At 32.8% G+C, this 13,071-nt stretch overlaps 1 protein-coding gene across 1 annotated transcript; it reads left to right on the plus strand.

Annotated features, from left to right (window-relative positions):
• Positions 1–530: 530 nt before the first annotated feature.
• Positions 531–869, plus strand: LOC136064118 (uncharacterized). Its single transcript, XM_065765438.1, has one exon. It carries the CDS (start codon positions 531–533, stop codon positions 867–869), a length of 339 nt encoding a protein of 112 aa, XP_065621510.1.
• Positions 870–13,071: the final 12,202 nt, after the last annotated feature.

Consider the following 13,071-nt stretch of genomic DNA (forward strand, 5'->3'; position numbering starts at 1 on the left):
TATATAATATCCAACTAAATTGTATGCCGTGTAAGCATGTTATAGTGTTTTTTTTTTTTTTTTTTTTTTTGGAGATAGGTTTTTGCGTAGGCTTTGAGCCTTTCACTATTGCACTATTTTCTGATAAAGTTGTTTCATAAAATTCAAATATTTTACAACACAATTCAAAAGAGTACATGACATAATCCAAATAACTTGCTCAGAGTACATTCAACACGACAATGTTTTGGGGGAAATAAAGAGTAAAACAAGCTAGTAAAGACAACAGATAGTTTGGATAATTCGCAACCCTAGAATTGCAATTGTGACTCTGACAACATGAATGTGTGGTAGATTCCTTCAAAATACCTGAAAGAATGAAAAAGACAACAAATTTAGACCCTATTAGTTTGGCAGAATTAAGCATTAATAAATGTTAATGATAAAAGACAGAGAGGAAATAGAAAACATTACATAAAAATTTTACGATTATATTATATAAAAAATATTTGTGAATTAATTAGGAATATAACGACCAAGTTAATTGTATCATGTACCCCCAACATGTCAAATGGAAACCCCCAACTCGACCTTGCCTTAGGGTTAACTTTGATGGTGTTGTTTTCAAAGAGGAGAATATGGCAGGACCGGGAGTAGTGATACGCGATGAGAATGGTCAAGTTATAGCTTCAATGGCTGAGAAGGTATCACTTCTAAACTTTGTGGCTACTGCAATTGAGGAAGCTCTAGCTATAGTTAAGGTTGTTACTTTTGCTCAAGATATTGGTCTCACTTCCGTCATTGTGGAAGGAGACTTGGAGATTATTATCAATTCTTTGAAGAGTGATCATGAATTTTTTGTTACTTATGGTCATCTGATTGAAGGATAAAGGGTATTCCTCCACATCTTAGTATTGTAATCATAGCTAATTTGGCTATTCTTTAGTAATAAAGATACAACCTTCTTGTTTTAAAAAAAAAAAAATATTATCGTAGTAGTATAGCAAAAAATAAAAATATTGTTGTAGTAAATTATGCATAATTTCCTTAAACCACTTTTTTTTTTTCTTTTTTTTTTTAAAAAAATCTTGCTAAAGGCTTAAACCATGGGCCCTCTTGGTTTCAAAAAGATTCTGAGCAATAGAGATAGGTTTAAGGAGGAGACAGCCGAAAAGAAAAGTATTGGGCAAGCCTACAAAATGGTCACAAAATAAGTAACTGATGGCTCAACTAAGATTAATATAATTGGAGTACTGTATGAGTCACCAAACTTAAATGGCCTGTGAACAGTATCTAAAGGCTAAAGGTATTGGGGCCTTTTACTGTTTTGCAAGCTCTAAGGACCTCCTACACCTATATATATATATAAAAAAATCTTGCTAAAGGCTTAAACCATGGGCCCTCTTGGTTTCAAAAAGATTCTGAGCAATAGAGATAGGTTTAAGGAGGAGACAGCCGAAAAGAAAAGTATTGGGCAAGCCTACAAAATGGTCACAAAATAAGTAACTGATGGCTCAACTAAGATTAATATAATTGGAGTACTGTATGAGTCACCAAACTTAAATGGCCTGTGAACAGTATCTAAAGGCTAAAGGTATTGGGGCCTTTTACTGTTTTGCAAGCTCTAAGGACCTCCTACACCTATATATATATATATATATATATGCAATACTAGGCTAAATTATATATTTAGGCTTGATTCTTCTTCTTTTTAACAAACTTGAGTTTGTAAAGAGTTACTTGATTAACTTATTTTTCTATTATTTAAATTAAATTTCATGATTAATTTTTTAATCTCTTCACAAATATATGATAATAATTAATGACTAAGTTATAGTTAAGATTATATTATTTAAGTTAACTAATTAAATAGAAAAATTTTGTTCAATTAACTTATAAAAATTAGATTCACCAATTTTGTATGGCTAGAAATTATATGTAACTCTAACTATGAAATGGATTATTTATTTTATTAAAAAAATAAAAAATTATACCTTCATATATTATAAATTTATTTCCAGACTTAGATAATCTAATCTCAAGTCTATAAACATATATTTTTTACATATATACAAATTAATATACAATCTACATTATAATCAAATCGAGCTCCATACTTATGAGCTCGCTGCTCATTACTACATTTAAAAAAAAATATTTTGATTTGTTTAATAATTTAACTTAAACCTGAATTTACAATTGACTCACATTTTATGAATAAATGAATATAACAAAAACGCCAATTGTTGACGAGAGAATATCCATGAGATCTTATATCATAAGATGATTTTCACAGGGCGCAGCAAATTCAGGAAGTGCCCATCACCCGTGACTAATTAACATATCAGACATTTGTGAGTGGAAATATAGTTACTACATCACAATCATTTTAGAGAGAATATCCATGAGATCTTATATCATAAGATGATTTTCACAGGGCGCAGCAAATTCAGGAAGTGCCCATCACCCGTGACTAATTAACATATCAGACATTTGTGAGTGGAAATATAGTTACTACATCACAATCATTTTCTTCTTATGACAAATTTTATCACACTCAAATTGGAAAGGAGAGAGGGTACGTAGCTTGGTTAATACATTTTTAATTGGTGAATTTGGTTAGCATGGACTATAGAAAAAGATGTCATCATAAGAAGTAAAATTTATAGCCCAAGCTCAGGGGCCACTCTAAGATTTTTTTTTTTTTTTTTTTCTTCCTGGGAGGCTCAGTAATAGTTGAGCTAGGAATTTGTCATTTGTGAAGCGGGCTGAGTAAAAAATAAAATGATTAATCTTTTTCTTTTTTTATATATGCAACTTCGATATTATATACAATAATCTAATAGTATTCTAAATACAATTTAGTACAATACAACTAAATTGTCCAATAGTCCAAAAAAGTTATTAATTGTTTACAAATCGGTAAGGCAACAATTATTGAATGCATAAACAAATATAATTAAATAACTAATCATACTTTTTTGTCAAATTAATAATAACTTATTATATTTATATGTAGCATCAATTAGATAAAAATAAATGATAAAGGTCGATAAAAAAAAATAATGTCAGTTGTGAATCCAGATAAAAATCAATTACCATTTGCCACTTATTATTGTTACAATATTGTAAAAATAACATTAAAATGATCATATTCAAATTTATTTCAGTCGTGTTTAAACAAAATTTAGGATTGAGAAATTTTAAAAATTATATATATAAAAAAAAATTTAGGCCAGCCTTAATGTAATGCCGCCCATGGGCCATGCCCATGTTGGAAGCATGCATAGTGGATCAAGCTATTCTAGCAGCATGGACCATACAAAATTATGGTATATATAGTTTATTTGGTTTTTTTTTTTTTGCTAAAAATGTGTTAAAGTATACTTAAATTTTAACAAATAAGATTTTAAAAACGATACATAAACAAAATAAGTTAAACAGCTAAACGAAAAGGCCAACAAATGGTAATAGATATGTGAGAGAGTGAGAGAGAGAAGACCTTAGCAATTGGCAGGAGGGGTGATATTGCACTTGGCAGGAAGTCCCATGGCAAGATTAGGATCAATCCCAAGAGCAGGCAAAACCATTGAGTTCTTATATGAACAAAGGCATGGCAAGTCAGCCCCAGAGATAGCCTTGCAACACTCGGGTGTTGGTTCAACTGGGTTGGGCTGAGTCACTGCTGGCTTGCAGGCTGCAAACCCATTATCATCCATCTTACACAAGGTCACTGCACTCGACCTTTCAACCAACAAAACCACCAATATTAACATCACTAACTTCTTTCCCATCTCTATGCTTTCTATTATATTCCTAGCTACAACAAACTTAATTAGTCACTTCACTACGTACTCACAATATTCATGGTGATACAAATGAATGAATGATTCAATTATATAGAGAATGGAGTGTATGATTATGAACCATATGTTTGGTGCCCGTGAATGAGAATTGGCTGCATTAGGCGGCCACTGACTCAGTGACTCACGGGTGCTTATTGGTCTATCATGAGTTTATACTGACATATGAAGACATGCATTGGCCATTGGTTGTGTAGGAATAGTTTTAGATAATGGACACTTTTTGTCAAGATGGCACTCACCACTTTTCTTCAACCACTCATAATTCCACAAATGAGCAGATTGTAAAATTGTGAGAATAGGCAGCGATGGACCTACATAGGAGCAGGGATCCCCCCCCCAAACAAAAAAAAAGCTAGTACCCAAAAAAAAAAAAAAAAAAAAAAGATAGGAATATTGGTCAAAACATGGCTCTCATTTGGGAAGTTTCATTAAATTTAAGGTGAGCTATTTTCTCTTTTGTTGCAAACTTGATGTTGTACCAATCATCTATTCGCCGTTTTTTACTCATAACTTCATCTCTTTCGCATGCCATAGACTATAGAGTTTGTGGAGGTAGTTTTAAGTCTGTATTTCATTTCCTGAATGATGTCCCCAACAGAACTTCTTCTTCTAGATTTCGGTAAGATTTTAAATCCATCCTTTAAATTTATTTCTTTTCCAACTTTTTTTTGTTCATTACTTTTGTTCATTATTATTATTTTGTCAATCATAGATGACTTTCGAAACTTTAAAGAGCGTCGAGTTCCATTTTGATAAATGTGTTGAAATGTTTAAAAAATACTTATTTGGTATGTTATACTTTGTCGACATTTTTATAATATCAAATGTTTAAGAAGCACTTATTTTATATGTAGTATTTTGTTGAATATGAAATAGGTGCTAGTTTTTATTTTCATTAAAAAAAAAAATTATTTTAAGCCTTGACCCCCTAGGTTCAAATCCTGGTTCTGTCCATGAGAATAGGTGTCCCTACAATCCTATCGTTTTTGTACTCTACGTGTTTGTGTGGCCTGAAGTAACATGCAGAAGTAAAGTGGCCTTTTATTGGATTTCAACTTTGAAGGAATAATTTGGTTTGTCGTTTTTATGTTGGTTCAATAATGTAATGAGTATAGTTTTTTTTTTTTAATGCTTAATTGGAAAAGTTGGAGGTTCACGAGATTGGTTCTTATCTTCTGTTGAACAGCACGAAGAAGTATAGTCACTATATTCAATTCAATTCATTCTCAATCCGCCACAGACAAAGTCATTTTCATATCTAATTTCACTGTTAATTTGTGCGATGTATGTAGTATGTGTTTTCTTTGTTATTACTCTTTTATTTTTAATAGTAATTTTTGCTTATAGCTTTTACCATAGTTGTTGCCTCTTAAATAAATAAATAGCATGCAGTATCAGCTCTAGGAATTATTTTGAGGGTAGTCATTAAGAAATTTAAATTATACAAAATCTAATAAAAAAAAGAACTTCATATATTAACGAAAAGAAAACACATGCAAACATATAAAGTCTTACAATTTCCTTTTACAAATTTTCTTATTTTGAAATCGTTACATAATTTAACTTTTTATTATATTTAATTCATAAATTGTGTTTATATAATTTTCCATAATGTTTGATATGTTGGACACGCATATTAGCTTAGAGATCGCTAGGTTTGAATCTTTGTGCTGACTAATTTTAGCATTTTTTTCAAAAACAATATATAGGTTGACAACATTAGGTGAGAGAGTTTTTCTTGAGAGGCCTGTTTGATCAATTTTCTTTTATATTTTGTGCCTTAAAAATGTTTTTTCTAATGGAGAGAGAGAGAGAGAGAGAGATGGATTATGAAACTCTAATAGAGGTCACCTCAGATAGATTTTTAATTCGATGACAAGAAACTTTATTAGTTAAACTAACTAATTACCCATTATTTTTATAAACAAAACATATCAAAATGTTTAGACATTGAATATAGTCATATTGACTGTGGGCTCTAGATTCCCATGAACAGTACTATATCATGAACAAACTCTGTTATAATGGGACACATCCCTCGAAACAGACATATAGAGCATTGTTACCAAAGGACAAAAATTGTCCACGAAGCATTATCCGTTCAATCAGTTTAGACTTCAGAGTTATCAAGTCTTCAAATCAAGGAAGAGTTCAAAATTTCGTTTTCACGAGTAATCAATTTATTTTTTGGATACATGCTCGACAAGATGCTTGAATATATTTTGGATACATGCTCGACAAGATGCTTAAACGGTCTCACCATTATGAACTTCAAGATCCATCATCCAAAAAATTCCCAAAACAAATTTGTTGGCCATTTCAGACACATACCCAACGGCCAAATCCCAATTACTTGACACGTATGTTGGATCAAAACCAATCAATACAATATAAAGTATCAACAACAACAAAAACATGAAACCTTCTTTCAATCTTTGGGTTCTTGGTAAAACCGATGAAACTGAAATATAATAAACAAAATTTTATGCAACATATTGTCGTTTTTTTGCTTCTAGACAAAATGAAACACTAAATTCAATGGAGCAGAGGACAAAATTGTGATGACGAAATTGTGATGCTGCCTATTGTATTGCTAAAAATGACTATAACCAGCCCCCAACTTTCACTGGGAAGTGGATTTGGAAGCTTGACACACTGCCTGAAATCCAAACTTTCATTTGGAAGTGTCTTGCATAGTATCCCTACTAAGAAAATTCTTAAGGAGAGAGGTTTAACCGAAGATATCCATTGCCAAATCTGTAACAGTGGCAGGGAAAACGTCCTCCATGTTCTTAGAGATTGCTCATATGCGAGGGCCTTTTGGGAAAGAACTCCATGCAATTTGTTCTGAGATGCATGATTATTTTAGCCTCGACTTGTGTCGTTGGTTGGAAAAGAATTCTAGCGCATCTTTTCGGAAGGATGCCACTCTTCCCTGGAATCTGCAAGTGATTGATGTCAGATGGAATATGCCTGGTGCTGGGTGATAGTGGAACAAGTTCATAGTTAGTAAAATACGGTATAATAGGAGTATATTTCGGCAATTTAAAAAAAAAAAAAAAACATTTTAAAAATTTGGCATAAAAATATGAAAACGGAGAAAAAATGTACATGTATAAAAGGTGTATGATACGTTTATTCATGAACATATTCATTAAAAATACGGATTCATTTGCAAATAAATCCGTTAAACATATATTAAAATTATGAGTAAATAATATAATATAATAAACTTTATTTACTTTTATTTTTTTTACGTCTTTTTGCCTTTCCATCCTTGATATACCAACTTTGAAATTTTTACCATTCCAATCAGTCCAAGGTTCCCAGTACTAAAACTATATACAAGCATATACATTGTATATTAAACAAAATATTTAATAGAGAAAATAAAATACATTAATTATTTTATGCCAAAAATACATTAAATTGGGAGAAAGAACTTGCTAGTGTATTGTGTAGAGACGTCCGGTGTGAGGCACAAATGTGATAATTTCTAGTTTCCAAGGAATAAAAGAGAGGGTTCACTTTTGAGTATTTGTAATTATTGGGACTCTTTCTTAACATTTATCTTTTCTGTTTCTTACCAAATAAACGTTAGACGTTATCAATATAAAGCTAATTGTACTTTTCATTTGAAATAGCACGTATATGTCCGAACAGTCGAAAGGAAAACATCATACTGGAGTTTATTTATTTATTTATTATTATATTATATTATATTATATTTTATATATTTAATTTAATTTGATGGATGTATGTGTATTGTATATGTAACATACGCGTATTTACTAACTACGGTACAAGCTCAATACAGGATTAAACCATTAAAGGCTAAATCGAGACTCTTATGGGTAGTGGATTAAAGGCTTTTGATATAATATTGGGCTTTCTTTTGGATAAGGGTGTGCATGAGTCAAGTTGGGTTAGGTTGGGGAGTTTTTTAAACCCAAACCACCACGGTGAGTTAAAAAAATCCAACCCAACCCAACCAACCCAACTCATCATAGGAGTCTAACCTAACCTAATCCACCGTGGATTGGGTTGGGTCGGATTGGACCCATGGGTTGGACAATTTTTTTTTTTTTTTAATTACTACTATTATTATTAAATTGAGCATTAGAACACCACTACTACCACTAGAAATAAGAGTAAATTTATAACCAGATAATCATGAGTAAAAATGTGGGCGTAAGCGCCCATGACGTGGTTTCAACCTCGCGATTGGGAAGTACGTCTTGGCCTAGGGTAAACCATGGGGTAGGGTGTAAATGGAGTTGCTATCTAGTTTAGGGCTAGGAACCATAAATATATTGTCTTTTCGTAGAAGGACTGATCTTTTACCAGAGCATATGTTCGGAGTTTAGGTATGTGAATGGGAAGGTGTTAGGCACCCAACCCCACTTGACCTATAGGTTGACTTCTCCTCATTGTGTTCCAAATCTTAATCTCATTAAAGGCAAATACAATATGTTATTCTAACCCATACACACACTAGCATGCATCTAAAACACATAATATGGCATAATCATTCCAAACCTAATCATTCATCTATCATGGCATTTAAACATAAATCTCCAAGGGCAGAAATATCACATGGCAGAATCAAACAAACATGTTATGTTAAAGTATCTAAACATCATAAGCATGGCATTCAACCAAACGTGTTCATGTTATTCAGATAAATAAAGTTCATATTCCAACCAATGCATGTTAATGTGAGTGCATAACTTACCTCACTGCATCACAACACCTACACATCAATGCATATTCATATTCATATACATGTTCATGGTATTCAAACAAATCAAAACCCTAATAGACATAAAAGAGATAAAACAAAACAAAACAAAGAAACAAAGACATGGGGTGTGAAAACCAGGCTAGACAGAGATTAAAACATATAAATAAGACAAGGGAAAAGCAAACAGGAGTGAATTAGGATTTTTGGGCAAGACTATGCGTGCGCATACACAGGGCATGCATGCACATTCCAACTGTATGTGTACACATACTCTGAGTATGTGTTCGCATACACACTTGAAACCCTAACCTAGAAACTTAGAACAAAAAACTTAGAAAACAAAAAATCTAACAACCTAACATGCTCAAAACACAAACGCAAAGTAAACCTATACTAAACAAACATATTAAAGCAAATAAAACACATATATAAACACAAAACCAAAAGCAAAGTAAAGAAAAGTGAAAAGTCAAAGTTAAAAACTTTACCTCATGTTAGGGATTTCACACTTTGCTCCAATACTAATGAGCTTAGTCTACAATCGAATACTATAAAAGATTTGTGCTCCCTCATCCTTCACCAATTGGTCGTTGGATGGATCGGTAAGGCACACAGTTTGATAAGTGGTATCAGAGCCCGGTCATAGGTTCGAGTCGTTGGAACGTCATTGTAAGGGAGGGATTGTGAGGGATTTCGCAATTTGCTCCAATACCAATGGGCTTGGTCTGTGATCGAATGCTATAAAAGATTTGTGCCCCCTCATCATTCACCAATTAGTCGTTGGATGGATCGGTAAGGCACACGGTTCGACACCTTAACACTAGAACTCTCTAGAGTTTAGTTTTGACAATTCCCCTCAGTCAATTTATTCACAAGTAAATCAAAGACAAATTAGTAAACTTAGAACTCAAAGATCAAGACCAGAAAAGGTCGTAATCAAATAAAATTTGACTTGAAGATGTTTTGTGAAAAACTCCCTCTTTGATCTACTATTTTCTAGTGAATCTTATGTGTTTTACCACCAGAATTTGTCCCCCTTGAAAACATACCATTTATGACTTTATATTGTCGAAAAATAAGGGTTTAGGGCGGCACCCAGATGACAAGTTTTAATACAAAAAACCTTTCTTTTCATAGTTTCTCGAACCCTAGCATGCGCACACATGCACATGTATGCATACCAGTGACGGAGCCAAGATTTCAGTCTAGGAGGGTGAAATTTTTTTAAAAATATATTAAAATATAAAACTTAAAAAAATTAATCGATATTAATAACAAAGTAAATATATATTGTAAAAAATATGTAGAATTCAACATTTTTGTTCTATATTCTTCAAAGTATTTAAATGCAAAAATCAAGAGTTTAAAATTGAAAGGTAAATTGACAAAAGATAAAAAATAATTAAAAAAAAAAAATAGAGGCTTTAGAGTTTGAGTACAAGGAAATTAGTTAAAATATAAGACACACAATCAATTGAAATTACATCAAATAAACAAAGCAAAAAAAAAAAAAAAAGGATAAACATTCAAAATGCCGTGAAAGTGAAATAAAGGGACAAGATAAAAGCTTTTTTTTTTTTTTTTTATTTTTTTTTTTTTGGTTTAAAAAGAAATAGGATATAAAAGTTTTTATTTATAAAAAAATGGGAGATAATTTTTTTTATTTTTTTATTTTTTAAACAAAAGTTATGATAATGTGGTTAAAACTCTCATGAATATCTCCTTAAACTGTTGTTTGGGAGCCTTTTTCGGTTGCCTAGCCACATGTGGTCCATTGGAGGGATGACTTTACTAGGCCCGGGTTCATTTGGGGAGTTGCGTCCAGAACTCAACATTGGGCCATGTAATCCAACGGCTACCGGCGTACTTTTAAGTCTACAAAGCCATTAAAGCCAAAAGCTAAGAATATCAATAATGGTTGAATAAATATGCAACATGCATTTGATATGATAGCTTTGATTAGTAGTTGTAATAACAGTTGAAATAAAGTAATTTATTTAGAGGTAAAGTAATTATGTACTCAATGATGTAAATTTAAAGATATGAAAGCAAAGTCACTTATCTTTGTATGGTTTATAGCTCCAGCTGTGTAGCATCAGTGAGCTGATAGGATTCCAGTAGAATGACCCTAAGCGGTAGAGAGACAGTTTGCCATGATAACTCTAAGATTGAGGGGGGAAAATGGGTGCAACTGAAGGGAGAGAGAGTATACCCAGCTGTGTGTAGGGGTTGGCTAAGCTTGCTCTTCTTATCATGCACTTAAATGAGTTTCCCCTTTGATAATACTCTTTTAGTTATTGTGAAGTTATGAATAGTATTGCCTTCCGTGGGAATGGCTTTTGTAAGATGTAATTTGTGCCTTCTAAGGGAAGAACTTTGTAGATTTTTTGAAAGATATAGATGTTTTGTAGGATTTAGTATTTGTGATATGTATGATATATGGAAGTATGAGAGACATGGAGGTTAAAGATAGTAAGAATATGAGCTTATAACTGCTGGAGAAATTGTAGAGATTGCTTTCCAAGAAGAAAGATTTTGTAAGAGAAGAGTATAGAGATGTGTTTAGGTATTTGGAGATAGGAGCAGTAAGATAGGTGTATTTTATGAATATAGAGAGTGAGAGAATGAGTATAGGATGGGTAATAGTGCTGTAATGTGTTCAACAATGTTGCTGGGATTTATTGTTGGGATTTTTCTGCTGGAGGGTGTATGAAGGCTTATGAAGGGCATTTGTCAGCTAAGGGTTGAAGAGTTTAGTCTCATTTAGAAACTAAAAATAACTCAAAAGTTCAGCACTTCATTAATAGCTTAGGAAGATAATTCAAGGGAGAAAGAATAGGGAAGCTTATGAGGGAGTTCTCTATTGGTGTCCCCCCTTGAGGTGTTGATGAAGGGTCCCCTTTAAATTGAGTTTAAGGGGGTATTTTAAGTAAAGAATATCAGCCAAAATCTATCCCAAATAGCAATGAATTGTTTAGCTTTAAGGTATTTTTTGCTATTTTGGGTAAGGGTTGCTGGGGAAAAAGTAGCAGAAAAGGAAAGTATTTTAGCAAGAGAAATGTAGTTTCTTTAGTTGATTTTGGTTTTAACCCAAAGTGGAAAATCAATAATGCTCAGGTTGCTGGGTCAGCTGTTACAGCTGTTCTGAAAAGGTTGTCCCAACTGTCAGGAAAAGCTGTGACAACTATCATGAAAAAGCTATCCCAAGTGTCAGGAAAAGCTATGACAGCTATCATGAGACAGTTGTCACAGGATAGCTATTTGCTTTGGGTAGAAGCCAATGAGGTCAGATGGGTGATTTCAAATTGCTGGGAGGTCATTTTATGGATTTGGCTGAAAAATGGTAAGATCTCTTTGAAGGGTATCTTGCTATTTTGGGTATAGCAGCTAGCTGCTGGGATTTCAACATTAAATGGCTGATGATATCACTTTCAACAAGGTGTCAAATGCTGAATACACTGCTGGGATTCAGCTGAAGATGTTTCCTTTTTCGGGTGTTTGTGTTTTTGGTGCAAGGTTCCATTACAATACATTTCTAGTAAGTAATAGAATGATTGGTTGAAAGTTAATGAAACTTTAGAGATCTAGTCAATGTCTCGTTGTGTTATGACTTAATCTTGGTGAGCAAGAAGAGTATTTAAAGCTCTGCTCTGGTAGCTAGCAGAGAAATATATGGTCTGATTGTGGCAGACAGTAGCTGGATATCAGAGATATCATGAATATTTTGTATAGAAAGAGATAAAAGATAGCCAATCAGATTAGGCCATGTGTTTGAGTTGGATTTTAGCTGAAAGTAGTAATAAGATTTATGTAGAATAATATAATGAAGTTTCTAAATTTGTATAGCAACAGCTAGGGATTGAATGAACAATTATCTTCCCAGCAGTTAGATGGTTGGAGATATTAAGTATTTGTCATATGATGAATATTAAGTTTTAGGAAAAAAGTAATAAGGAATTTTATCATCTAAAGTGCTATGTGATAAAAGATGCTTACCATATGTTACCTGCTACACACGGACTCGTCAGAGTTTAGGGAGTTGGAGAAGACACGCAAGCAACATGTTTCTTTTATCAACTTTAAACCACATGAGCTTTACTGAACATACCTCTTAGCCCTCCAAACCACAACTCCCAAAGTTTCCCCAAAGAGACTTATAAGCTTAGATCATAAGCCGAAGATAAGATGACGTACCTCGAGTTGTATTGTCATTTTGTGTAAATATGGGCTCTTATTGAAAAAACCGCTTTTTATGAGTGCAAGAGAGTAATATGGGCCGTGAGCTTTGATTCATTGCTTAAACCCAATCCATATGTTGATGTTGATAATATCATGGGTTATGATCCCAATTGATGAAAAGGAAATGTGGACCATGAATCCGCTTCTTGAAGTAAGGATCTCACGGGTCATGTGAGCCTAATTCATATAGTTGAATGAAATATGAGCTTATTTTGGGTTTTAAATAGATTTACCCGAAAAATC

Source organism: Quercus suber, unplaced genomic scaffold (genome assembly GCF_002906115.3).
Source record: "Quercus suber isolate HL8 unplaced genomic scaffold, Cork oak 2.0 scaffold_628, whole genome shotgun sequence".
NCBI classification, from domain to species: domain Eukaryota; kingdom Viridiplantae; phylum Streptophyta; class Magnoliopsida; order Fagales; family Fagaceae; genus Quercus; species Quercus suber.